Raw genomic sequence first — 27,749 nt, 5'->3', positions numbered from 1 at the left:
AGCCCTCTTCTGCTGGCAAGGTAATATTAAAGCTTTTACATGCAAACAAATGATCCATGAGATCATTTGCTTTCAAATAAAGACTGTAATACACCAAGCAGTAGTGGCTGAGCAAGGCACTAGGTAGATGCCCTGGCACCCTCTAGGGGCAGTCACTACTGCTACATAGTCACTTTGTTGAACCTCGAAATCTTTGAGCTGGACAAGGCTGAAACAAAAGAGGTCACTAGGCCGGAAAAAGTCTCTGAGAGATCCTGTAGATGAGGATTTGCTATTGTGACAAAGCTCACAGTGGGGAAAGCTGAATCTTCAGTCCAGTAGCAAAGCACCCTATTGGGATCAGCTTGACAGGTATGTCACTGTCCTCTGGAGATCTTTGGAGCCAAAAAGATACCATGTCCCAGGTTTTCATAGGTAGGAGAAATCCACCAAGGAATCCATAACCTCAGGAACAGCACTTGGGGGTCAGGACTCCAACAGAGGCCAACAGCAGGGTCCAGGGCAGGTTCAGTTGGAACTGGTCTGCTGGAAATCTCCAGGAAAGTGTAGTGTGTTGTGTCCCAGTAGCTTGAAAAGGAGGTCAGCCTTATAACTGTCCTGGGGACAATAGAGAGCTTGTCCAGTCCTTCAGTGTTCTTCACAGGTCACAGATAGCAGTTTCAGTCCCCTTCTCAACACCAGTAGTGCTCTGAGGAGGGCAGTGGAGATGGCATATTTCCACCTGGAACCTGACTGTGGGTGGGGTCGACTCCTGGTCCTCCCTAAACAATGGGATGCAGTTTGTCAGGGGTTATAACAGGTTTGCAGCATTTCCTGTGTGTCCTACTGCAAACAGTCCCACAGTACTCCTCTCAGCCTAAATCCAAGGTGGTAAAACCCCTTCTCCCCGGTGTGCCACATCAGAGGTATGGCCAGGGAAATTAACAGTCCTTCCTTGTGGTCACTCTAAACCACTTCTAGGGGAATCTCCCTCCCCACCGGTATTGGTGCCTGCCTGACTGGGGGAAACAAAAGAAGGGGCCTGTCCAGGGGCCAACTTACATCTGCCTGAAAAGAGTCCCTTTTAAGTTAATTAAGTTATTGGGCACTGTCAAAATGGCAATCCTATCAAAGAAACAGAAACACCTCCCCACTCCCAGGCCTCAGTCACCACTCTGGGATCAATTTTCACACCTCATTCAGGGAATGAAAACTCAGAGGACTGCAGCTGGAGGCTAATGATAATTAGCTTTGAGAGACTTTAGGCAGGGAAAGGGTGTCTTTCTAAAAGTACAATTTCATTAATATTTATTAAAAATCCAACTTTCCAAGCCAAAGGTAGCAATATTAAATTTAAAATTGCATCCCAGAATTTCTCTATGGATCAGTCAGTCTTTCCACACCAAAAATAGCCTTTAGGTGCTAGTCACTCTAAGGACATGTTTAACATTAACGTTCTACATGTCCTCATTTTATATACCATGAACTCTGCCTTATGGACTATAAGGACTTCTTAGAGGTTGTTGGACTCAGGCTTTACTACAGGTCTCCGCCAAACTTTGTGCCTCCACCCGCTTGTGTTCTGAACCAGTTTGTGTTGGCTTTTAGGACTCTGTGCACTTTCCTACTGCCAATCAGTGCTAAAGTGCTCTCTTCTTTAAACATGGTAAAATTGGCTTACAACCAATTGGCTCCTTTAATTTATTTGTAAGTCCCTAATAAACTGGTACTACACGTACATAGAGCCTATAAATTAAATTATACCAGTGAACCTGCAGCACTACTTGTGCCACCCACATAAAAAGCCTCTTAAATATGTGTCAACCCAGCCATTGCACCTTGTGTGTGCAGTTTTAAACTGTCATTTTAACCTGGCAAAAGAAACATTTTGCCAGGCCTAAACTTTCCTTTTTAACCCATATAAGTCACCTCTTTGGCAAGCCCTATACAGCCCATGGTGAAGTGTATTAAAAAAAGTTGAGCATGAACTTTTAAGTTTTACATGGCCTGGTCGTGAAAAACTCTTACATTTGTTTTTCACTACTGCAAGGCTTACCTCTCTCATAGGATATCACTGGGTTAACTTATTACATTCAATATGTGATAACTTTAAATTGGGAGCAGCAAGGAATGCTGAGTTTGGGGTCTAAATAATTGTAATGTAAAGGCCTCTATAATGGTAAAGTCATATTTTAAGTTAAAATTCTGAAAATACCACTTTTAGAAAGTTAAAATATACAAACGTGATGGATGGAATGCTTGAATTAATCTCAGCTACTGTTAAATACCCAAGCCACATCCCAATCCATTGTTATTTTGCACACCATGCCACCTTATGTTGGAACCAGTCATATGCAAATCAGTTTTGACCCTGCTCTAATGGAAACAGTCCAGTCTTAATTGTCAAACCAAGTCCTCCCTGAACACGAACATAAGCAACCTAGGAATGGTATTGCCCTTGTTATGGGCTCATCCGCCTGTTATAGCTTGGTTCCAGAGACACAGTGTGCATGGGACCCACGTCTGGGCATGCCCGTTCCACTTAGAGTGACATACTAAAGTATAATAAAAGTGATAGATGGAATGCTTGAATAAACCTCAGCCACTGGTAATTACTTGGGCCCCATCTCCATCCATTGTTTTTTTGCACACCATCCCATATCAGTTTGGATGCACATGCCACCTCAGTTTGGATGCAGTTTGGATGCAGCTATATGTAAATCAGTCTTGACCTTGCTCCAATGGAACAGACTAGCCCAAAGTGCCACGTCAAGTCCTCCGTAACCTAAACACATGCAACACTGGACCAGTTTTGCCCTTGTTTAGGGCTTATGAGTCAGGTATAGCTTGGTTCTAGCGATACAGTGTGCACGGGACCCAAGTCGGAGCATACACATCCCATTAAGGGAGACATACTGAAGTATACAAAAAGTGGTGGATGGAATGCTTTATTTAATCTCAGCCACTGGTAATTACTTGGGGCACATCCCAATCCATTGTTATTTTGCACACCATGGTATCCAGTTTGGGGCCGGCTACAAACAGGTCAGTCTTGACATTGCTCCAATGGAAACAGTCGAGTCCGAACTGTCAAGCTAAGCCCTCACTAAACTGGAACACAAGCAACCCAGGACCGGTTTTGCCTTTGTTATGAGCTCATCAGCCAGGTATAGCTGATGCAGGTTGCCATTTTCTTGTGCCAAGCATTTGGTGCCTGTGGTCAAGAGCTCCACATCCCACGTATGCTGCTTCCCGATTTCTGAATCCGCACAGCTCAGTGGGCTTGGCGAGTCACTTAGCGGGGTCGGATTTGGAGGCTCTCCCGTGGTGCTTGTGGGTTGGTGACTGCAGGGGGGAGAAGGGGGGAAATTGGAGGTAGGCGGTCCAGCGCATATCCTGCTTTCTCCTGCAGTTCTCCATGGCATTCTGATGGTAGTGGGCACCATCTTGGGAACATTCAAATATTTCCTAATCCAAGATGGGGGTGGTCACCAATGTTGTTTAACCCAGTGTTCCCAAACAATCATGGCAGCAGTAACTTCCTTCGTCACTTCCTTTCTTTTCAGGTCCTGTAAGTGTAGTTAAGGGTGAGCGATTGGAGGAATGGTGCGTCACAACTGTTTCTTGAATTAAGGCACGCTGCTAATAGGTTTCTGTTATTCTAACTAGTCTTTTTCCCTGCTTTTGTTTCAGGTATGTTTTTGATCCTCCCGGGAAGTACTTTTTTTGAGGTTTTTGGGACCATTTTGCTTTTCCCCCACTAATAGATTCTTTCCTCTGGCTTCCAATGACAGGAGGGGTCTCTGTCGGAAAGGTGGCTTCAGAAAGAGATTGCCCGACCTTCCTAGTCAAGGTCTCTCGCATCATGCATTGCACTTCAATACCAGCGATTGACAGATTGCGATGCCAATGAGAATCAGCTTCATCCAAGGTCATGGATTACTCACAAGAGCTCCAGGAGACCATTCAACAACTAAATGCTCAAGTAGATGACCTGCATAATGAGAACAGAGCCATTAGGCAGTCCTTGGCGACTTGTGTCTCTTCTGATATTTAGGTGATATCAGCGTAACTATATCATTGAAGGGAAGCCAGAGAAGGTTAAAGTATTTAATGATGCGAAGACATTTCATTTATCTTTCCGACTGAATACATTTTTGCTTGACAAGACGAAAGTGGGCTACATAATCAGTTGCCTCTCAGAAAATGCCCTTTCCTGCGCCGTGCCTCGCCTCTTGTCTACGCGTTTGACACAGTACTGGAGTACTAAGGTCTTTTTTTGGAAAGGTTTAAAAATATGTTTTTTCGACCTAAGAAAGAATATTCGGCAGAAGATGCCTTATGTGAAATTCTGCCACGGTTCTCAAGAAGTTATTGCATATGTGACTCATTTTAGGTGACTAACAGTAGAAAAACAGAGGGTTGAGCAAACTCTCCTCACTATGTTTCAATGTGGGTTCAGGGATGTAATCAAGGATGAGTTGGTTCACGTTCCTTGTCCAACAACGCTGAGTAAAGCCATTGAAAGAGTTTTGCACACTGAGTTTCGATTAAAGGAAGGAAAGAGGGAGAATTGCAATAAACAATAAAAATTTCCATATGTGGCAGTCAGATCCGTTTCTGAGCCTAAGATGGGGGAAGCCAAAAGTGATGGCATATTAGAAGAACCAATGGAGATAGGGTCAGTTTGAGATCCTTTTCCTGAGAGTGAGAACCGAGGACGTTGATTAAAGGGATTGTCTTTAATGTGGCAAGAGGGCCATTTTCTTAAGGAATGTGTTATCTGTCCCACTAGGGTGTCGGGAAACGCCTGTGTCCAACTCTAGAGAGGAAGAAGAGATTGATGAGAGTATATTTCCTCAAATTTCAGTGTCAAGATTTCTCCATGAAACAGATAATCAGTTGATTTTGCCTCCTGTTACTCTATATCTTAGTCTGGCGAAGCAGGGTCGAAAACTGCTTTGTTAGACTCTGGGGCAACTGGAAATTTTCTGGACTTGAACTGGGCTCAGAAACATTAAATTCCCAGAGTGCAAAAGTGGGGGTATGCATCAATACAGGTGCAATGGCAATGTTTTTTGTTATTCTTATTATAGAAAAATCAGTGAATTCTTTACTCAGATTTTAGGTGCATTGGCAGAGCTGTTTCTAGTTTCCAGTACTTCGATATAAGAATACAGGACTGCGGTGCATTGGAAGAGCTCCAGCCCAGCACTTTTTGTTTAACCTGGACATGTGCAATTCATTACATATATCTTGTTCCATACTTGGAAAATGCAAGGAATTTCATCTAGGCATTATTTTACTAGGCAGCATACGTGTGTGGGCAAATATACTCATTACCTGTTTTTGACTGTGAGCACATAAGTGTTGCAGCTTTGTCCCAGTTTACTTTGATTTAATGTTTAGTTGTCCGTCAGACAAATTAGACATTAAATCCTCTTGCCCCCGACAAAAATGAACATATCTCGGGGGTCGGGATATGAATTCTCCAGCCCTGTTCAGTAGCTCCATAAAACATGTCCTAGGCCTGCCAGAGCAGCCTAAATGCAGTTTTAAGCTGCCAATTTGACTTGGCAATAAAACCCCCTTGCCAAGCCTTAAACTCCACTTTTATTGCATATGTCACCCCTAAGGTAGGCCCTAGGTAGCAGATAGGGCAGGGTGCATTCAAATTAAAAGGTTGGACAGGTATGGTTAAATTTTACATGTACTGGTAGGGAAAAACTCCTACATTCGTTTTTCACTATTGTGAGGCCTACGTTTCCTAAAGGATAACACTGGGTTGCCTTATTGCATTTAATAAGTGCTAACTTTTTATTGGAGACAGATATGGATTTCATATACCTGTGACATTGTAATTAAAAATCCTCTTTATTGGTAAAGTTGGATTTTAAATTCCAATTTTGAAAGTGACACTTTTAGAAAGTTGCAAAACAACAGTTGATGGACAGAATGCAGAACTATGTCATACATTCACCCCAGTACAGAGATCTGGGCCTAAATCCATCGTTTTTTGCTCACCACACCACCCCAATTCATACATGGCCATATGCAAATCAGCCTTGATCCTGTGCCTCATGGGAACAGTCCAGCCCGAACTGCCAAGCCATGTCTTCCTTGGACCGGAATCAAGCATCCTAGGACCGGTTTCTGGCTATCAGCCGTCTTCAGCCAGGATAGCTTGACTCCAGTGGTGTGGGGAGCACGGGACTCACGTCTGAGCATACCCGTCCCACTCAGGGTGACAAATGCAAAACAACAGTTGATGGACAGAATGCAGAACAATGTCATACATTCACCCCAGTACAGAGATCTGGGCCTAAATTCATCCCCTTTTGTATCGCTTTGTTCGCCCTAAGTGTGGCAGGGTATGCTCAGATGTGAGTCCCTTGCTCACTTGGCCACTGGATTCAAGATAGCCTGGCTGATGAGGATTATGAATCCGAAACCGGTCCCAGGATGCTTGTTTCCGGTCCAGGGAAGACATGGACCGGCAGTTCGGGCTGGACTGTTCCCATGAGGCACAGGGGCAGACTGATTTGCATATGGCCATGTCTGAACTGGGGTGGCTGAGTGAGCTAAAGAATGATGATGGATTAAACCCAGATCAGTTGACTGGGGGTGAGTGTTTGATTTGCTCAAACGCTCCGTCCATCATCCCCTTTTGTATCGCTTTGTTCGCCCTAAGTGTGGCAGGGTATGCTCAGACGCGAGTCCCTTGCTCACTTGGCCACTGGATTCAAGATAGCCTGGCTGATGAGGATTATGAATTCGAAACCGGTCCCAGGATTCTTGTTTCCGATCCAGGGAAGACATGGATTGGCAGTTCGGGCTGGACTGTTCCCATGAGGCACAGGGTGAGACTGATTTGCATATGGCAGTGTCTGAACTGGGGTGGCTGAGTGAGCTAAAGAATGGTGATGGATTAAACCCAGATCAGTTGACTGGGGGGTGAGTGTTTGATTTGCTCAAACGCTCCTTCCATCATCCCCTTTTGTATCACTTTTAGAAAGTTGGCATTTTCCTGCCTTTGCCATTATGTGCCTATAGATAGTCCTGGTCACATGACTGGGTGTAGTTGGCATTTGGGCTTAGTGAATTCCTCCCAGACAGCCACACAATAGAAGGACTAGGTGTGCCTGAATAGGCCATCTGCTGGCAGCATGGAGGGGGGGAGCTGGGCACAGCACCCCTTGCAACTGAATAGGCTGTGCTCTTCCTTCTCACAAAGGGCTTGTCACCACTGCACTGTCCCTGGAGCCAGTCTGGAGCCAGGGCAGGGGAGTCAGGAAATTCCAAGCACTTCAAAGAAAGAAGGCACCCGTTATAAAAATAGGACCCTCAGAACCACTCTTCAATTCACTTTCTTGACCTGCCGAAGGTCTCTCAGAGGGCTTCCTGCTGCTGTGGATGATGTGCACTCCACAAGAGTGCACTGCTGCACTTAAAAGGATTGTGTTGCTGCCTGTAGCCTGCCTTGAACCCTCAGAGGTCTGCCTTGCTGATTGAGCTATTCTTCTTCACCTAAACCCAGGACTACCAGAGTGAATCCAAGGGCTAGTTTGCTGGCCTTCTGTTTAAAGCTACAGGGACATAACAGGCTCCCACCATCTTGAACCCGCACCTGGACACTGCCTGATTGACTCCTAAACCCCGCCCCCCCCCTCCCCAAGAGGTGCCCCTCTAGTCATGAACCCTTGATGATAGTGCTAAAGGTACCCAGATAGCCAAAATCCAATATTTGGGAGTTAGAAAAGTTTTGGGCTAAAAACTGCTCTTAAAATCAAGAAAAGACAGGGACCAACCTACTTACCTATCTGCCCAAGGTGGCATTACAGCTGACTTTGCAGCAGCTCCTGCTACGTCATTCTCTACAGGAGAAAATACTGTTCAGCAGTCCTTCGCCCAAAGGGTATCCAGCCTCCTGGATCGCTCATCGGCTACAGCCTCCTGCCTCGTCCCACTGGGGATTTTCAACTGCCAAAAAAGTGACTACGTCCGAAAGTAGAAATCTTCATTGCGACTTTGTCCAGTGGCTCTCCGATAATGACGCTCCCTCCTCGGACACCGCCTGCAGCCTTGCCCTGCTGAACTTTACCTTCTCAGAACTTTTTCTTAAATATTTCTTGTAAGTCCGAAGTTAAGCGCTGACAGGGTCCAATCCACTACTTGCATCTAACCTGTGCCCCGTCGGACATATTTTTCGACCTTGACCCGATCTCACGCGACTAGATGCTTGGTGTTTTGATCTTTTAGGCACTAGTTTTTACTAAAAACTTTTCAAATTCATAATTCCGGTTCTACTCTTTGGATTTTCGTCATTTTGGTGTCAGTTTATTTAATTTTACTCTATTTTTCTAAATCGGTGCAGCATTTTTCTTGTGTTTTGTTTTCATGTTATCGTCCCTCTTTAAACCAACAACCCAATTTCTCAAAACTTGTCACCACCTCATTGTTCATTACAGACAGCTTTTAGCCACGACAAGGGAAGTGGAAAACTTCAAGGACTTCAAGGGGAATTCTCTAAAAACTTCTCCTACTTTGAAGTAAGCACCAGGTAAAAATAGTGGATCCTCTTACCCAACTCTTCAGTATACTCCTGGACCAATGGATGCTACAGAAGGACTGCTATGCTGCTTTGCTGCCAGAAGGGCTAACAGTCTGTTGCCCTGCTACTCCACTGCTCTTGCCTGTGGCCCTCTTTGCCGAGAAGGAAGCCTGGACCTTCACCCTTCATCCCAGGCTAAAGTGACTCCAAGGGTACGCCAGCTGACCTCTAGTTCTGAGTTACAGGGGCATAACAAGCTCCACATGCTTCCTGTAATTGCCCAGCTGATCAGCTCCCTGGATCTGCAACTAAAACTGCCAGAGCCCTGCTGGACTCAGATGGAATGAGTTCCTGACCCCTAAGAGGTGCCCCTCAAGTCCTGGACCCTTCTGAATTGGTGTGAGATGTTTCTTTTGTTGTATTTTCATTTTATTATTCTTCAAAGTGTTTATTACAGTTTGAAGTGCTGTATAAATACTTTACACATTGCCGTCAAGAGTGACTGCTTTTGTGCCATGCTATTAGAGAGTTAAGCACATGTTACTTTGAGGTTTGTTTGTGTTTCACCTTGACAGAAATTGTGGTTGCTGCTACAGTAGGGTTTCTCCCCCTGTAGGAAAGTCGCATTTTTTGGCATGTCACCCAAACTTTGCATGGTATTTTCTGCTAACCAGGTCCCCCGTCAAATCTCTTTCCCAAAACTGAGCAATGTACTCCAATTGGCAATACTTTGCTCTTTCAGTAAGTCCCTAGTAAGTGGTAACCCTGGTACGTAGGAGCCCAAAGAGGATCCTTAAGGCTTGCAGCACGAATTTTGCCACCCTAAAGAACCCCTCGCCTACACATGCAGACTGCCACTGCAGTCTGCGTGACTTGGTGCAGACAAACGCTAAAACATGACATGGCACACATCCCTGTGTGCAATGCCCACAGACACTGTAAGAAGTATAGGTAGGTCACCTCTACTGCAGGCCATGCAGCTCTAATGCGGAGTACACTATAATACATGTGAGGGCATAACTGCATAAGCAGATATGCCCCTTTGCTGGTCAGCCCAATTGCTGCCAGTACAAGAGAACAGGTAAGCCATTGTGAGTACATGTGCTGGACACTGGTGAAAACGAGTTCCCCAGCAACATGATGGCTTCACTAAAAATAGGTATGTTTCGTATCAAACATCTCGCATTAATAAACCCACACTCTTCATTCACAGTTTTGGATTTATTAATACATGCCTATAGAGGGCACCTTAGAGGTGCGAACTGAAAACCTACCAGACACTGGTGTACTGACTGGTTTTCGCCAGCCTGCCACCAAAGATGAATTTCTGACCACCAAGTGTGAGGGTCTTTGCTCTCAGGAGGTCAGAAACAAAGACTGCTGCGGAAGAGGGTGTTCACACCCCCTCCAAAGGATGACCTGCTCATTAGCATTCCAAGACAGGGGAGTTTCATAGAAGTCACCAACCTTACTCACAGGAGAGGAAGCCAACCCCCTATATCCAGGGCCCTTTTTCACCAGGACAGGTGGGAAAATTAGCTAGTGAGGCAGATGTGCCCACTCTCAGGCTAGTACCACCCCTAAAGTGTGCTACCTGAAGTGGACAAAACTTTCAGAGTTGGCCATCTTTGTGATGGCAAACTTAGGAACTCTATGACAGGGTTATGCCCACTTTCCAAAGGAAGTGGTCATGTAGGGGGGAGTAATGACCCAAAGGGTAGGTAACCCATTGTCTACTATCCTAAATTCCCCTAATGGCCCCAAATTCAGTATTTAGGGGAGCCCCTGGCACCAGAAAAGCAGATCCTGCTGACCTGAAAGAAGGCGGCGGACATGAAGAGTCACACAGAGCAAGGACAGAAGATACAGCAACTGACTTGGCACCATCCCTACCGGCCTGTCTGCTCACTTTGACAATTACACCAAAAGAGGACTTGTCATGCAGCTGCTGTGTCTCCAAAGCCTGGCAGAGGTTCCAGGACTTCACCCAGGAACCAAAGAATTCCTGTGAGACAGCGGAACTGTTCCTCTGCATACTGTAGTTTCCAAAGAATGAGCAGTGTGGCTCCAAGACCACAGAAACACGACGCCGGAAAGCACCTCTGAACCCAAGCCGCCTAGCTCAAGCTAAAGTGGGCCAACTGTGTCAACATGGTCCCAGACCCTCCAGACTTGAAGACTACCTTGGGTTTCCGCACTGTGGACTTTTCAACTCTGCCTGAATCCACTGTTTGCAGGCCCCCTCTGCTGTGACCGCTCCCTGTGACAAAGACCCAACCCCCAAGGACATCTCTGCAACGGTCACCCCAGGCCTGTGAAGAAGAGGACCAAAGGTGTCCCCGAGCATTGTTAGGCCTGAGCCCCCCCTGTTGGTTCAGCCCAACTGGCCTCCCTGCAAAACATGCAGCCTCTTTTCACAAAGACCCGGCACCACTGACTTCCATCGGCACCTGATGCTGTGTTGCACCCCTGCACCAGGCATCCCTAGCCCCACTGGTGGTGACTGGCTGGTGCTGCCTTGAACCTCGCCTTACACTCACCTTAAGTCCAGGAGATTGGTCTTGCCGTACTTGTTTTTCCTCTCTTACGGGGACATTGAAGCTTCTAAAAATTGTACTAAGTGTCGACTTTTCAAATGCAAAAGTATTTCTCTTCAGAAACATACTTAATTGACCATATTGGTTCTGGTGCCTAAATATATATAAAGATACGTGTTATTTTTATAAATTGGTGTGGATCTCCTTATTGAGTCATGTGCATCATTTGACTATTGTGTGTATTTGCAACCGTCTTACACTCCTCTCTGATAAGCCTAAGGCTACTCGACCACACCAGCCCCCTAGAAGAGCACCTTGGGATTGCTAGGGCAAATCCCTGTCCACTCATAAGGGAACCCCTGGAGTCTTTGCACAATATATCTCATTTTGATGTACCATATAAAGAGACAGCTTCCTACACCTCCTCAACCAGTAACACAATTTCTTACAGGGGTGGCTTATTAATGTTTAAAATCAAGATTTAGGGGTCCATTAGGATGGCGGGCGGACTTTGTCCGCCCGCCACCCTAACGGAGATCGGGACCGCCCGCCATAAGGGCGGGGGTCCCGTTGTGGGTATTAGGATGTGCCCGCCACAGTGGCGGGCACATCCTATATGTTTTGCATTGTGGCGGGCGGTGCTCTCTGCACCGCCCGCCACAATGCAAAACATATGCAGACGCATTTCAGGATGCAAAGCGGCAGGCACCGCGCGGTGCCTGCCGCTTTGCATATGTACATGTGGAGGGGTACCATAGGTACCCCCCATGTGCCCTCCGACAGTGATGGCAACCTGGGGGCCCTGCAGGGGGCCCCCGCAGCAATCTCCGCCTGCCTTTCCGTGGCGGCATTACCGCCGCGGAAAGGCCCCTACTTTGTGCCATGGTAATATGGCTGGCGGTGTCCATTGGACACCGCCACCATATTAATCTATTACCGCCGCGGTCGCAAGTCGACCGCAGCGGTAAAGTGGCGGACGGTCTTTTCGTCCGCCGCTGTCCCCTCCGCCATCCTAATCTGGCAGAGGGGAAAACGAGAGTGCTTGTCGGGCGGATTGCCTCCGCCAGGGTGGCGGTGGCCACCGCCACCCTGGCGGAGGCAATCCGCCCGACATACTAATGGACCCCTTAGACCTGTCAAAAGAGTTTATTTTGACATGTTGAATTGCAGTTTTTAAACTGCCCCAGTCAAGCTACAATGGTAAGCCTGAAGCCATGTTTAAATTGCCACTGTAGTGGAGGGCACAATAGGAGCTGCAATCCACTAGTGGTATTTAATGTACAGGCTCCAAATACGCCTTGTACCATAAACTAGGGACTTATAGGTGGGTTAAATATGCCAATTAGGGTTATACTAGTTAAACTATATTAAAATAGAGAGAACAGTCACTTTATTCCTGGTTAGGAGGGGGTACAGTGAGAAGAGTTCTACAGATAGTACACAACAGATAGTTGTCACACCACACAAAAGATGGACATTTCAAATTTGACGATCCTCATTTCCAGAACCAGCATTCACTAAGGCAATTCCACCACAGCAAGATGGGCTTGTTGCCACAAACCTTTCTCCCTTATATGTAATTGTTCTTTTAAATGTCAATGCAAACACACCACTGAGATTTGGGACCTCATCTCCACCCTCACACCCAACATCCTCTTCCTCACTGTTAGACCTGGTTCAACCCTACTTCTGCGCTCAACATCGCAACTGCAATACCCAAAGGATACAAGACCACCCATCGTGACCACATCATCAAGCCTGGTGGAGGGATCGCCATCATACACAGGAATCCATCCAATGCACCCCACAAAAAAAGCCCTTCTCCCTTTTAGAAAACAACTGATAACCCTACTCTTTACAGAGGTCTGGATATAACGCACGCTTTGACCTGGGACCAACAGTCACTCTCTGGGGAGGGCCATAAGTACTCTCTCCTATTGCTTAGAGACCTGCCGGTGATTATTCGCCCTACAAATCCCAATTAACATTAACAAATGGCATTACCCTAGCCATGGAACACCTCAACTTTCGACTTCAAACAGACAGCAAAACCACTATGAGGGGCACCTTCGCCTACCGTCCTCCAGGACCACTTCCAGCATTCTACAACTTTATCACGGTCTTAAATGCCCCCCTCGCCATAGACTCCAACAACTACATTTTCCTCAGTGACCTCAACCTCAATCCAATCACGATGATCAAAATCACATGAACACTACCAACCTTCTCAACAGCATAAACAACATCAGACACACCCAACTCGTCCACGCCCGCCCCCCCCACACACACACTGCAGGTCACACGCTAGACCCCAACTTTACCTCCAGCCACCGCATCAGGCACAGCCACACCACAGAACTCACCTAGACCTACCACTCCATCGTCCACTTTAACATCACAAGCTCACTGACCTCCGACCTCAGTCTCCCCAATGCCCCCCACCACTGCTGGAGCAAAGCCTCAAAGGACATTTGGATCAATGCCCTCAACACCATCCACCCCATCGTCTCCAACAATCTAGACCAGAACATCAGAAACTTCAACAATTAGATCACTAACTGCGCTTACAACATCAATCCCATCGGCAACAACACCCAGAGAAGGCCCACCAAGCAGGTACACTGAAGACCTCAGAACTGCTATACGACACTGTAAACAACTGGAAAAGAGATGGTGCACCAGCAACGACAGCACCGACAAGACCGCCTTCAAGACAGCCCTCAACCACAGTTGAGAGAATCGGAGAAAAAGGCTTTAGACTCATGCATCAAATCAAGCTCCAATAACAGCAAAGAACTCTTGAACATTGTCAAAGAATTCTCTAACCCCCCCCAGCTGCAACACGTTTTCTAACCCCCTCATATGAACTCTGAGACAACCTTGCAAACTTCTTCCACATCAAGATCGCAATAACTATATAAACTTCATGGTCCAGTCCAAGGCCACTGAATTCTTTAAGCAACACAATGACCACGCTACCACCACAGATATCAGACTAACCGAATGGAGCCAGTTCGCCCCACAGGACTACGCCTCCATCTTGAACTCGATCCATTCAGGGGCCTCAACCAACCCATGCCCTCACCACACCTTCAACCCAGGAGAAGCCAGAATTAGTCATGTACTCACCAACTTGTTAAACACCTTAATTGCTTCAGTCACCTTCCCTGAAAAATGGAAACATGCAGAAGTGAACGCCCTACTAAAGAACCTATCGACAGACCCCGGTAAACTCAACAACTGCCAACCGATCTTACTGCTCCTTTTCCCGGCCAAAGTTTTAGAAAAAGCCATCAACCAACAACTCTCCTCACATTTGGAACAGAACCTCCTACTCGACTTCTCCCACTCTGGATTCCACAACTACAGCACCAAGACAGCCCTCATCATGGCTACTGACGGCATCCGAGCCCTATTCGACTGGGGAGAGACTGCGGTTCTCGTCATCCTAGACCTGTCTGCAACCTTCAATACAGTCTCCCACCACATACTCATCCCAAGGCTACACAACGTAGGCATCCAAGGCTCAGTTCTCAGATGGATTGTCTCTTTTCTCACAAGAACGCAAAATGCCCGCCTTTCCCTCTTCACCTCCAAACAAAAGGAAATCATCTGTGGAGTACTCCAAGGACAATCACTCAGCCCCACCCTCTTTAACTCTTATTTGACACTTCTGGCCAGCATCGCCAAAACCCATTGACTCAGCATCATATCCTACGCTGACAACACACAACTCATCCTCTCCCTCTCCGAAGACACCACCAAGACCAATTTCCACAACTGCATAACAGATATCGCCAACTGGATGAAGGACAATTGCCTGAAGTTCAACGCGGACAAGACAGAGGTACTGATGTTCGGAAACAAAAGCTCCCCAGGGAACGAATTCTGGTGGACCACAGACGTACTCCTACCCCACTGACCACGCTAGAAACCTAGGCATCATTCTCGACAAGAAGCTAAACATGACGTCTCGGGTCAACTCCTTCTCCTTCTCCTGCTCCTGCTCTCATCCTCTGTATGCTTCATAAGATATTGAAAAGGCTACCCCAAAGCTCAAAATGCACCATAACCCAGGCCCTCATCTCCAGCCGACTGGACTATGGTAACGCTATGCGCAGGGATTGCTGCTCACCTCCTTCGACAACTACGCACCATACAGAACACTTGCAGCCAGACTTGTCCTGGGTCTTCCTGGATTAACAACCCACATTACCCTCTACCTCAGAAAACTCCACTGGCTCATTGTACAGAAAATATGCCAGTTGAAGCTCCTGACCCATGCATACAAGGCTCTACACAACTACAGACCCGCCTACATGAACCACCCCCTGAAGTTCGATCAGCCCACCAGACACCTCTGCCCTGTGTCTCTTTCGCTAACCCTCACCTCCAGCAACAGACGTAGCAGATGCGGAGGTCGCTCCCTCTCCTACCTATCGTCAAAGACATGGAACGAGCTACCCTTTCATCTACGGAACTCCCCACCTCTTCCAGTGTTCCGGAAGACCTGGCTATTCGGCTAATCAACCTGGCCCTGCCAGCACCTGGAAACCCTCTTGGGTAACAAATAGGGCTCTATAAATCTACTGATTAATTGAAATGGGATACCATGCTGCTGCTTACGATGCACAAGGGATGATTTTGAACCTAAAAGGGATTGTATAACTAACGGTTATTTGTACTTTCAAAGTATTTCCATATTCTTGAGGACAATGCACTAAGTATGATTTTTAAGTTTCAATATTCTGCCACCCAAATGTAATGTCATATTGATGCAGACCCTTTACACCAATGCTTAAATCGTACTCATGTTCTCTCTGTACTGAAAGATTTTGCTCCAAAGGGATTGCATACTCCAACTGATTTTACTCCAAGAGTGATTTTGCACCTAAATCTTTCTGTGTGACTAAATATGATGCATTTCATAATCTTGACCTTATTGATAACCTCTCAAACTAAAGCAGATACAGAAATTGCAAAATAAAGAGACCGTAAACACACTGACATCAAGCACTGACAGAGCCAACAGGTCTGGCTTTAATGTGCTAACGAATGCAAACACGGGCATTTACAAATGTTTGCAATGTGGGCCATGTCTCTGCACAACCTCTTTCTTTCTATGTCGTCTATGGCTGGCCTTGTTTATTTTATTTCCAATCCAGCACTGCAATTTTTTTTTAATTACCTCCGCTTGTAGTGCGTATGTGATGCCATGCTGCATCACACGCCTGGGGACTATAAAATAGGACACAGAAATAGAGACATAGAAAGTGGTCTTTTCACAGCAAAAATACAGTACACTTTTGTAGCTTGCTTCAACATTTTAAAGTCAAGCCTCCTGGCTTTGACAGGGACTGCTAGTATAAACGAAGTAAGAATTATCTTTGGACCTTTGACATCAAAGTATAACTGAGAACAACAAAATCAAGCCTAATACTTTAAAAGGTAGTTACAAAAGTGTAGTTCTAGTATTAAGGGATTTCGATGCTTGTTTTGTTATCATTCCATTTTGAAACAACTTGTGCACATTTACTTGAATGTTCACAAGATCCAAAGGCATAAAACCGTATGTGCATTTACCAAGCACACATCTTCGCGGGATATCTTAATGTAAATAAATACCATTTGGATCAATTCACTTTTTAGCACTTTTCCAATGTATTTTCCCAATTCATGCGGTCTTCAGGGCAAGCCAGGTGCTTTCTGGTAAAACATGTTTATAAATACTCAGAATAAAAATATTTCTTTCAAAGGCCAAAATACTTGAAAGCCCAGCTCAGGTTTTCTCACATTAATACAATAAACAACGAAGCGCACTGCAGCTAGAAATACTTCCTCCAAGTAATTCTGAGCTTCGCTGTAAGACCGAAACATTATTGCAGCAGAAGCAAGCAGGTGTTGCATACACTGTATACTGTCAAACTGGTTTTCACAGACCGCATTTTGTTTTTTTCCCGCCAATAGCTTACTCCCATCGCCCCTTCTTCGCAGCTATAAAATACATACATACGCATGAGTCTGGCAATCACTGACAGGTGACGTGATACTATTTGAAAAGTCCCATCTTGGAGATTGGAGGGAGATTCAAAGAGGGATCAAAATCCGCGACTGACTTATGAAGTAAACAGAAAGTGGAAATGTAATTCAATTTTATTAAAAAAAAAAGTGCCTTGCAAAATCAAAAAGAGAGAGAAAAGATTAGAGTGTTAAAATCAATGCACGTCTAAGCGATTATGTTTCGGGCGACGCGTGAAAACAAGTGTATGTAGGAAGCGAGCTGCTGCACTAGAACTACATTTTAAACGTATGCGTGCGGTGCATATACACTGTACTTCACAGATCCTGATTGTTATCTCCTTGAATCTGTAACGGTAAACCCGAATCAAGTTCAATGCCGTGAATGAGAGAGAATTGCGAAGAGCTGGTGCGGAGATGCAAGAACACTTTGTCCCGGTGCTGAACTACTATTGAAAGTGTGGAGGGGGTGTAGCTCGAACACAAGTCCTCGTGTGAAAGGGCGCACGTGTCTTTCGCAATAGGAAACCTTTAGAACAGGTCTCCGGTGGCGCTGCTAATGTCTTTAGTTTTATGCCTGTATTTCGTGGTACCCCGGGCTTACCTTGACTGTCTGAGGCGCTGCCATCATGATACACTGCGTCTGGGCAGGAAGTCTCATCCGCTTGGAGGGCTGCGCGTTTATCATGGTCGGAGGAGGCGGCGTTTTCTCTGCAGATACCTTTACAGAAAGGCTCGGTGTCCAGTAGTACCAGCACTTTAGTTTTCCGCCAGAGCGTCTGCAATAGTGTTAAATGTAATCACCTTCTTAAACATTTATTGGACTTCTTTTGATAAGATACGCCTCTCTTTTACACCCATTCCAACATGGCCGCCGCTTTCATCAGAAGTCCTGCTTAAGGCGCGCCAATACGGCTTTTTATCGTTCATAAGTGACTGCAAGCTACGTTAAAGAAAATTCAGTTTGCTGAGTCATTTATTCCCTGATTTTGCACTTAGGTTTCCTGATTCTACATCCGAATGCCAACCCAGACAAAGCTGTCTACAATTTTGCCACTTGCAGTGTATACACCATCAAAATTCAGGATTAGGATTTTCAGAAGTCATACATTTTATTTATGCGTTTTTATATAGCGCGGACTTTACCCGGCGTCAGAGCGCTTCACAAAGGAACAGAAAATTACAAATGAACAAATTTCAAAAGCAGACGATAAGTTACATGAAGTAAAAGTGACAATTGTAAGCAAACAAAATACATGAGGTAGCAAACAGTGCAATACAGGAGGAGAGAGTGACAAGAGTGCAGGTTACAAGAGAAAACAAAGTACATTTAGAGGTATTATACTGCAATATATGCTAGACACAGAGGCACAAGAACAAACGTTACGTAGGCAATGGTGGCACTTGTGCATGTATCAAAAGCAAACAAAATGTGAGAGGTAGCAAACAGTGTGTTACAAGAGAAAAGTGGTGTGTGCATGTTACAAAAGAGAACCAAACACAGATACAAGGATAATACTGTAATAAATGGCAGACACTCCAACCACACGAACGCACTGGGAAGGCACTTCCATAGTCATGGAGAATAGAGTTTTCAGTGATGGGAGGTCTTCCTTCAGATAATAGAGAGGGCGTGAATTACTTTAGGAGGTGTCTTTGGAGGAGGAGAACTTTGAGGTCCGTTTTGAAGACCTGGGAGGAGGTGGTGGTCCGGAGCTGAGGCGGAAGTGAATTCCATATTCTCACCGCGTTGCCTGAAAAGGATTGGGCCATCGATCTTTCCTTCTTGAAAGTGGGAGGTTCAAGCAGTAGAATTTCCGCATTACGTGATGGTCTAGAGCCTCCAGAGAGTTTCAGCTTGTTAGCCAGGTAGCGAGGGGAGGAGGAGTGCAAGGCTTTGTGGGTGATACAGGCAGTCTTGTAGATAGCTCTAGCCTCGATGGGTAGCCAGCGGAGGGTGGATAACATTGTGTGATGTGGTCGCTTCTTTTGGCCCCATAAATGAAACGAGCTGCTGAATGGAGAACAGATCTAAGGGGGGACAAGTGGGATTTGGGGAGGCCAGTAAGAAGAGAATTGCAGCAGTCCAGTCTGGAGAGGACCAGCGATTGCACCAGGGTTTTGAGGTCCTGCTCCGGGAAAAAGCGTCAAATTCCCCAAAGAAGGCGCAATTGGTATCGAGCAGACTTTGCAATGGAATTGATGTGGGAGATTAGATTGAGTTTTTTGTCGAGTATGACACCAAGGGATTGGCGCTGTCAACAATGATGGGTTTATTGTTAAGTAGATTCATCTGATCCATCCATGATTGAACCGGGGGAGGAGAGAGTGATGAGGAGAGGAGGAGTAATTCAGTTTTGGAGGGATTCAGAATCAGTTGATGAGTTGACATCCAGTTTTGAATGGAGTCGAGAGTTGGGCATAGGATGGAGAGATCGTGAGTGGAGGCGACCATGGGGTAGATTTGAGTGTCATCTGCATAGAGATGATAGTGGATCCCGGATTTACTTAGGAGATTTCCCAGTGGTTCTAAATAGAGATTGAACAAAGTGGGTGCAAGTATAGAGCCTTGAGGAACACCTTGAACTACCACCACAGGAGATGAAAGACTGTTCTCTATTTTGATATTTGGGATCTATCTGAGAGGAAGGAGGCAAACCATTTAAGCACAGTGCCCTCCAACTCTCTGTTGAAGAGTGTTGAGGAGGATGTTGTGATCGACAGTGTCAAACGCTGCAGAAAGGTCAAGGAGAATTAGAAGACAGGACCCCCCGAATCAAGTATCCTCAGCGCGTCATCAACCACTTGCAGTAGGGCTGTTTCAGTGCTGCAGTTTTGGATGAAGCCGGACTGACAATTGTCAAGAAGATCATTGTCCTTGATATGACGAGAGAGTTGTTTCGCTACACATCTTTCTGTGATTTTCGCAAGAAAGGGTAGATTAGTGATGGGGCGGAAGTTGTTGAGGTCTTTCGCATCAGCATTGGGTTTTTTTAAGCAGAGGGGTGACCTGCCCAGTTTTAAAGGAGACAGGAAGGGAGCCTTGACAAAGGGAGAGGTTGACCAGAGTGGTCCAATAGGAAAGAGAATGGGTGTAGAAGTCAATGGCACTGGGGATGGGGTCCAGAGAATGGTTGGAGGGCTTTGTTTCACGGATGCACTTGAGGAGGTCATCTTCAGGGATGGGGTCAAAGTTCTGCCAAATGGCTGAGCATTTGCGCTCCTCTGGAGGGGTAGGATGAGCGACCTGATCCACAAGTGATTTCACTTTTTCATCGAAGAATATAGCGAAATCCGCTGCTTGCTTTGTAGAATCCTCCAACTTGGAGGTTGGGGGGGAGCAGTTAGGAAACTTGATGAGATCGAACAGTTTTTTGGGTCTATTTTTGGCTGAGTCAAGAAGGGTTTTGAAGTGCGATACTTTCCCAAGGAAGATGTGCTTGTGGTACTTGGATCTTGCTGAGCGAAGCGTGGCCAAATTATCTGTGGAGGGCACTTGCCTCCATTGTTTCTCCAGGAGTCTTAGCTGCTTCCTTTCTTCATGGAGGGATTTGTTGAACCAAGGAGCTGAAGGAGTGGGCCTTATCTTTTTGCTTTTGAGTGGAGCAATGTTATTGATTTCGGCTGCAAGGACTGTGAGGCATTGGCAGGTGAGTTCGTCAACATCTAGGTTCGGGTATAGCCTTGGAAGTGATAACAAAGCTGATTCACAGAGGGGTCCGACATCAATATTTTTCGTATCACGGAACCAGGAGGTAGCCCTCTTAGGGTGACCAAGGGTTTTAGAGTGTGATAGGTGAAGAGAGAATGGGATGAGGAAGTGGTCGGACCAGTCTACATGAATGGGGGTAGTGATAGAGAGCATGCCTGCTTTAGAAATAACAAGGTCCAGGATTGAGCCCTTAGAGTGTGTTGATTCTGTGCAGTGTTGGATAAGATCGTTTGCAGAGAGGAAGTTGGCCAGCGAGTTCGCTGAAGAGTCATGCGGTACGCCCCAGTGGAGATTGAAGTCACCCACGAAGGTCTGATTGTCACTTCGCGAATATTGGTCGCTGATGAAGTCAGTGAGTTCCTCCATAAATGAAGGGCCACTACCAGGCGGGCGGTAAATGACATGGAATCTGAGGGGTGAGCGGTGGTGCAATTGAAGCTCAAGAGAAAGGCATTCAAAGGTGTGGAAGGAGCTGATAGGAGAAGCCTTAAGTTGAAGGGAGTTTCTAAAGATGACTGCAACACCTCCCCCAATGTTGTCAGTTCTGTTATTCCTAAATATAGAATAGCCTGTGGGTAATAGGAGATCAAACATAGAGTGAGAGGTATCTTTGAACCAGGTCTCTGTGAGGAAGAACATGTCAATATTGTGAAATGTGATGGTATCGGAGATTTCAAGTTTGTGTTTTACTGCAGATCTGCAGTTGTGGAGCAGACTGCGCAGCTCTGTCAAGACTGTTTTGGTGATGGGGGCACTTGGGCTCTGAAGGGTGATCGGGATATTGTACTTATGCGGGGGTGCTCGGGAGGGTTTAGGTGGATGCCTGGTTCTGACAGAGGAGAATGTCAGAATGGTGTAGATAGTAGGGTTACTAGGGGATGCAGGTTGAAGAAGGGTGGCGTTCAAGGGCTTGAGTGAGTTAACTAAGTTTGCGGACAACAGGTTGAGCTTGGCTGTATTGGGGTGAGTGGGCGGGGTGCATCTCGTGGGAAGTTGGGAAGGAATAGAGGTGCATGGAAAGGTAGAAATCTTGTAGCTTAAAAGTGAAATGGCAGCTACAAGCTGGGAGATGGAGGTGGTAAGAGAGCCTAGCTTATTTTCCAGAGAGAGTAAGGCAGAGTACGGAAGGTTGGGTGGCTCGATGGAAACAGGAGGGGGTAGAATTGGTAGTGAAAAGCAGGGAGAGGTGGGGGGACAGGAGGTGAGTTGGGGTATGGGGTTCAAGAGTGGGGAGAGGTGGAGGTTGAGAGTGGGAGTTGGTGAATCGGAGGCGAAGGTAGAGTTGTCTTTGTTGGCGTTGCAATAGGGAGAGGAATTCAGGGTATATTTAGGAGGAGATGGGTGCGGAACAAGGCGATAAGGTGGAAGGAGAGAGGAGGACTTTGTGGAGTCATGGGAAAGTTGGAGGTTTGGGAGGAAAAGAGGCGAGGTGGTTGTAGAGGTCCTGTCAGCTAAGAGAGGTGGCTGTGAGGGAACGGGCATCTGGTAGAGTGAGGGAGGTTGAGAGAAAGGGAAGTTGAGGAAAGGAAGTGGTTCTGCTGGGCCCAGGGAGGGAAATGGAAAGGGTTACCAAGGGGGGAAAGGGAGTGGTACAGCATTGCTGGAGGAGTGGGAGGAAGGAGAGAGATGCAGTGGGTTTGTGGAGAAATCGGGGTAAATAACATGGGGAGGAGGGGGTAGAAAAGAGGGGGGAGGGAGGAATAAGGGGAGCGTAGGGAAAGTTAACTGGTGGAGAAGGTTGGAGGAGAGGTGGACTAAAAAGGGGAGTGACTGGAAGGAATATGGGGGAGGAGAAGAGATTGGAGTACCAGGATGGTTCAGAATGGACGAGGAGCGTATTAGCTAGAGGTAAGGCTGAAGTGATGCGGGGGGGGGCATACTGTGAGGAGGGAGGAATAGGAGAGGAGGACATAGGGGAGGGGGAGGGAGAAGGGCCGACCTGTGCTTCTCGAGAGTGCAGCCAATTGGAGTGTAGGGGGGTCAGGGGAGGAGAGAGGGAGTAATGGGTGGAGCTAGAAGGAGAGTCAGGGGAAAACCCGGTCGCAGAGGAGGGGAGTAGGGAGGGGAAGAGGTGGTCAAAGAGCGAGAGACAGGTGTCTTTGCCTTGGATCATGACAGTACCGTTGTTATAGAGTGAGATAGTGAGGTAGCCCTTGAAACACGCAGAGGGGAACATTTTTAGTTGTTTCCCATGAGGGATAGAGGAGGAGGAAGTGACGTTAATGGAATTGTATAAGCTGGTGGACTAAGAGGGGGTGTTGTGGGTGAAGAAGATTAGATAGTTTTTTAGCCTCCCAAAGCGACCATTGTAAAATTGATCAACAAAGAGGCAATCCGGGAAACGTTCAATAGTGTTATGCTTCCAACGTTTTATTGCAGATTTCGTTTGGTTGGGAGGATGATTGACTTTGTAGCAATTACTTCCAGCCTTAACTCGAGTGGTGGTCATGTTGGGAAAGTGAGGCGGAGGAGGGTAGGGGGGATATGAGAAGGGTGTTACTGGGAAAGCGGTGGTGAGGAGAAGTAAAAGGGCCAAAAGGGGGCACATATTCCAGATGTTGGGTGAAGATATCAGAGCAAATGTGCCGTCCGGGAAGTGAGGTGGGTATTTGTTGGGCCCTTCATCTAGGAATACATGATGCCACCTGGCACTAGATAATATTTACGAAGGAATTGTTTACATATGATAGGACCAACTTCACCACTTTCAGAACCTTCACAAAGCAAATATAGTTGAGGTAGAATAGAATATAAACGAGCACCCAGTAACCATTGGTGAACACTGTACTTAACACCAGCCGGTTAACAGAACCACATTCTGCACCAACCGCATTGTACGCCCATGATCTCAACAGACTACTATTGGATCCTAAGCTCCTGAGAATCACTAACGTTAGGGTGGAGCAAAATCTGATTAGCAAAATCTAAATATGCACAACAACCTCGTCATCTTAAGACCACCTGTAGAGGTATTCAGAACAGTGTGCTGAAATCATATTACATGAAAAACAATTCCTAGTACCACATCTACGTACAAGGGCCTGGTGCCCTACAAACCTCGCAGTCTCCCTGGCCAACTGGCCCTGAATCCATAGTGTCAATGTTGCTGCCAATGCAGCGGGAGTCCTAACTCAATCAGAACTGTCCCCACGGATAAAGTTGCCTAAATGGCACTACTAGCCGCGCATCTGTGAGAAGCCCTAAATGGTGCAGCTGGCACTACTTGCTGCGCAGCTGTAGAAGGCCTAAACAGTGCAGCTGGCACTACTTGCTGCGCAGCTGTAAAAAGGCCTAAACGGTGCAGCTGGCACTACTTGCTGCACAGCTGTAAAAAGGCATAAACGGTGGATACTTGAGTCTTGAAATATCCTCTGGTTCAAATATATGAGAGCCACCCTAGGCAAGAATGGGTATAGTGATCTATGGGAAGCGTGCAAGAACCACCCAGCCAACAGCAAATCCAGGATCAAACTCAACTATCAGTTTAAATTGGGTCAGATTTTGTCAGATTCCAATATAGGCACTATGAGGGACCAATTTCTCCAAGTTAAAGTAATCCAATAGCCTTGAAGAATTTTTAGATGCTATCGAGCCCCTAAAAAACTGGCTTAATGGGATGTTTTTGCCTCACTTTCCGAGCAGAGAGAGAAACTATAGAGCATGTCTTCTTTTTCTGCCACACCTTTACATTATCCAGGAAAAAGTGGTTCATCCCAATTTGCCGGGGCATGGGCACCACAGCTCATATTATTGCACTCCAAATATTTAAGTACGATGTAAGTTACTTAACTGTCTATGCAGTATCCCGCTTTTAATTGGCAATGTGGAGAATCAGACTGCAGTGTACACAAGATAGAACGTCCCTAGCCCGTAGTGTAGAGGCTTCTTTTAACATACTACTAGATGGGTTTATTCATTCATTTTTAAATTCAATTTTCCCAGTTGTGTTTATATTTTCTCCAGTCCTATGTATTTGCTCAAAGATAAAAGCCAAATAATTATTAAGTCTTGGCACTAATGGATGAAGTATTACATATTTTTAACATGACGCCCCACTATCAAGGGCTATAATTAGTGACTGCTTGAATTGTGACAAAGGTATGTCAATCCCATGGTTGGCTTACGTGAAAAGCTCTTTTGATGAGGCTGATCTATCATATGCTTTTTCTGATACCACTACACATGTATCCATTACTAAAAGACAAGTTTCATCAATGTTATTAGCACAATCGCGTGATAAGAGGGCTTTGAAGGAGTCTAGGAAAGCAACGTTTGCAAAATATCTGTCCATGAATACGGAGGTTACATCAGGTAGCTACATATCAAACCAAGGAAGACCTGGGAGCAATCTCTATTATTTATATTCAAGGAATACACAGTAAAATACCTACTTTGCTTTCCAATAGGGTATCAGACCAACTTAGATGTGATTGCATGCCTGTGTTGTAATGGTGTTACTCCGTCTATGATTCACTTCCTCTTTTTCTGTAAATTTTACGTGTTATACACAAAAAGCTTCTTTGCTCCATTAATGAGGAGAGAATGAGGCCTAACGGCTAGGGCGGTCACCTCAGAGCTGGGGAACCGGGTTTGAGTCTCGGCAGGGACGCTCAACATTCTGTGATTCTGGGCAAATCACTTAATCTCCCTGTGCCTCACAAAATAAATGAGGCTGACCTTCTGTAATGTAAGTGGTGCTCATGTAAAGCTCTCTGATACCTTCGGGTCTAGTTTGCGGTATATAAAAAAACTCCCCAGTGAGAGTGAAAATCCTGAGGCATAGCACTCAAGCTTGTCTTGAATTACAACACCTCTCAGATGATTAAACGTGTTGCGGTAACTCACTTTCTCTGTACTACAGTCCATTCACTTATATACTTTATTTAAAACATGTAATGCTGCTATTGCCTGTAGGGATTATTATTTAGTAATAATTTAAGTATATTATTCATTTCTACATATAGAGTTTTCAACACTTGGTCTCGTGAAAGGTATTATCGTAATATTTAAAAATTATAATTTGCTTTGGATGTTTTATTTCCCTTTTACTCTTATGGTTACACTATTAAATAACTTGACATGAATTGCTCGGAACATTAGAGTAGTACCAGGTAAATATATCCATTAACAGGGCGGACCACAAAGTAGGTTTCTGTTTCTAGGTTGAATGAGACTGTGGTGCTACATCCAAATTATTATGGTCAGTCATCAGGTAAGAGTATAGAGATATGGTATTCTGTTTTTAATTGTTAAATTTTCAATTGCAATATATTAACTGCATTGTTTTATTGTGCACTTCTTTTGTTTTTCATGCATAAACCGAATAAAGATTTATGATAATAATAAAGTAATTTTTAATATTTTAACTCCTTGGTTTTAATCATTGTATGCTTATTCATAAGATGAAATGTATTACTGTAATTTTACTGTGTACTTTCATGGCAGTAGGATGTAACAGGCAATTAGGATATAATTGGTCGAGTAATTCTAGAGCATCTAACAATAGTGCATACCATAATGGGAAATCTGTTTCTATATTAGACATTTGCTATGAAATTGATGCTTTGAGTGTTTTAGCTGATCTTACTTAATTGATTGCAGAGATGTTACACTGACATGAGACATCGGATCCTGAAAACCTCTGATAGGTATGGATGCTATCCAACCCCGAATATTTCAACAACATGGCGCATCATTTTAAACCACTTCTGTACTCTTTAAAAGTTTATGTTGGTAATGCTTTTTGATTCAGAGGAAGCCAGCATATATAGGACCTTGATGCTTATATATGTGATATAACATTTGTGCATTGCAAAATCCATAATTTTAAACATGTATTTATTTGTACTTTGTAATTTTATAGTCATTCGACCAAAATAAAGTATTATTATTGGAGACTTAAAAACTGTGTTAGTTCTAATGTATTGGGTTCAGTCTGATTTCCGATCATTAAGTAGGTCCTGGGTGGTGGGAGGAGGGAAACGGTGGGAAGAAACAAGCAGAAAGATGATAAATAAAGGTTAGAAACAAGCAGAAAAAGGCAAAATAAAGGTACAAAAATTAGCAGAAAGAGGCAAAATATTGGGCAGAACTAGCAGAGAGGCAAAAATAGAGGACATAAAACAGCAGAAAACTAGCAGTAAGCAGGCAGAAAAGAAGTCACAAAGCGAGCAGAGGAGGCACATACCTAAGACAGCAGAGGGTAGCGGACTGCACCCCTACGTAGTATCACGCATCAGGCGTTAAACCAACGCATTTCAGTGTGGTGGTCTGCATCACTGCACTGAAATGCAAAATCACTTATATATAGTGCCTCCTTAGCTGTCAAGGGGATTGCTCTAATTAGCATCACTGTGTGTCTGAGCAAGCTAGTAGCACCGCGCCGTCCCTTCTGTTTGAGGCAGGCTCAGGGGCTGGCTCAGCTGAGCACACTCTGGCTACAGTGTTACCCATTCACCGACACCGTAGCATTCAGCCCTTACGTCATGAGTGTCAGTCTGATTTTGCCCAATGGTTACTGCTGACACAACAAGGACAGTCACTCGTGTCACATAGAGACACCTACAGGTGGGCCACCCACGGCACGTGAGCAGTTCACAGTTTAAGTTATCTTTCAAACAGTGCAGCCAGCTCCCACCCCTGCTCTCAACGCATTTTGCCGCGCGCCATTCATTATCTGGGTAACAGTTCTTGTCTTGGTAGACACCCCATGCCCTGAGTTCCAACATCTTCGACCCACAACCGACACATTCTGCCTTGCCTGCATTCTGCCCTTTCTTCCCCTTAATAACCGCGGAAGACCGCAGGTTACCAAGTGCCTCACACGCTACAGCCCCAAGGACCCGGGGAGTGAGACCAGAGCCGAGGAGCACATGCAAGGGCAGTGGGAGGCACTGTGCCTGCAGTAGAGAAGATGGCAGCTCCTGTCGTGGGAGTTCAAAGACCCACAACC

The 27,749-nt window shown here is 45.6% G+C and overlaps 1 protein-coding gene across 1 annotated transcript in view; it reads right to left on the bottom strand.

Annotated features, from left to right (window-relative positions):
• Positions 1-17,944, bottom strand: part of MTAP (methylthioadenosine phosphorylase) — a 351,598-nt gene extending 333,654 nt beyond the window's left edge. The window contains exon 1 of the mRNA XM_078676000.1: positions 17,690-17,944. Coding sequence (XP_078532126.1) covers positions 17,690-17,773 — 84 coding nt within the window. The 5' untranslated portion in view covers positions 17,774-17,944. The remainder of the gene's footprint in view (positions 1-17,689) is intronic.
• Between the last annotated feature and the right edge of the window lie 9,805 nt (positions 17,945-27,749).

Source organism: Lissotriton helveticus, chromosome 2_1, assembly GCF_964261635.1.
Source record: "Lissotriton helveticus chromosome 2_1, aLisHel1.1, whole genome shotgun sequence".
Taxonomy (NCBI): Eukaryota; Metazoa; Chordata; class Amphibia; order Caudata; family Salamandridae; genus Lissotriton; species Lissotriton helveticus.
The sequence above is the reverse complement of the archived record's forward strand: the minus strand, read 5'-3'. Positions and strand labels throughout refer to the sequence as shown.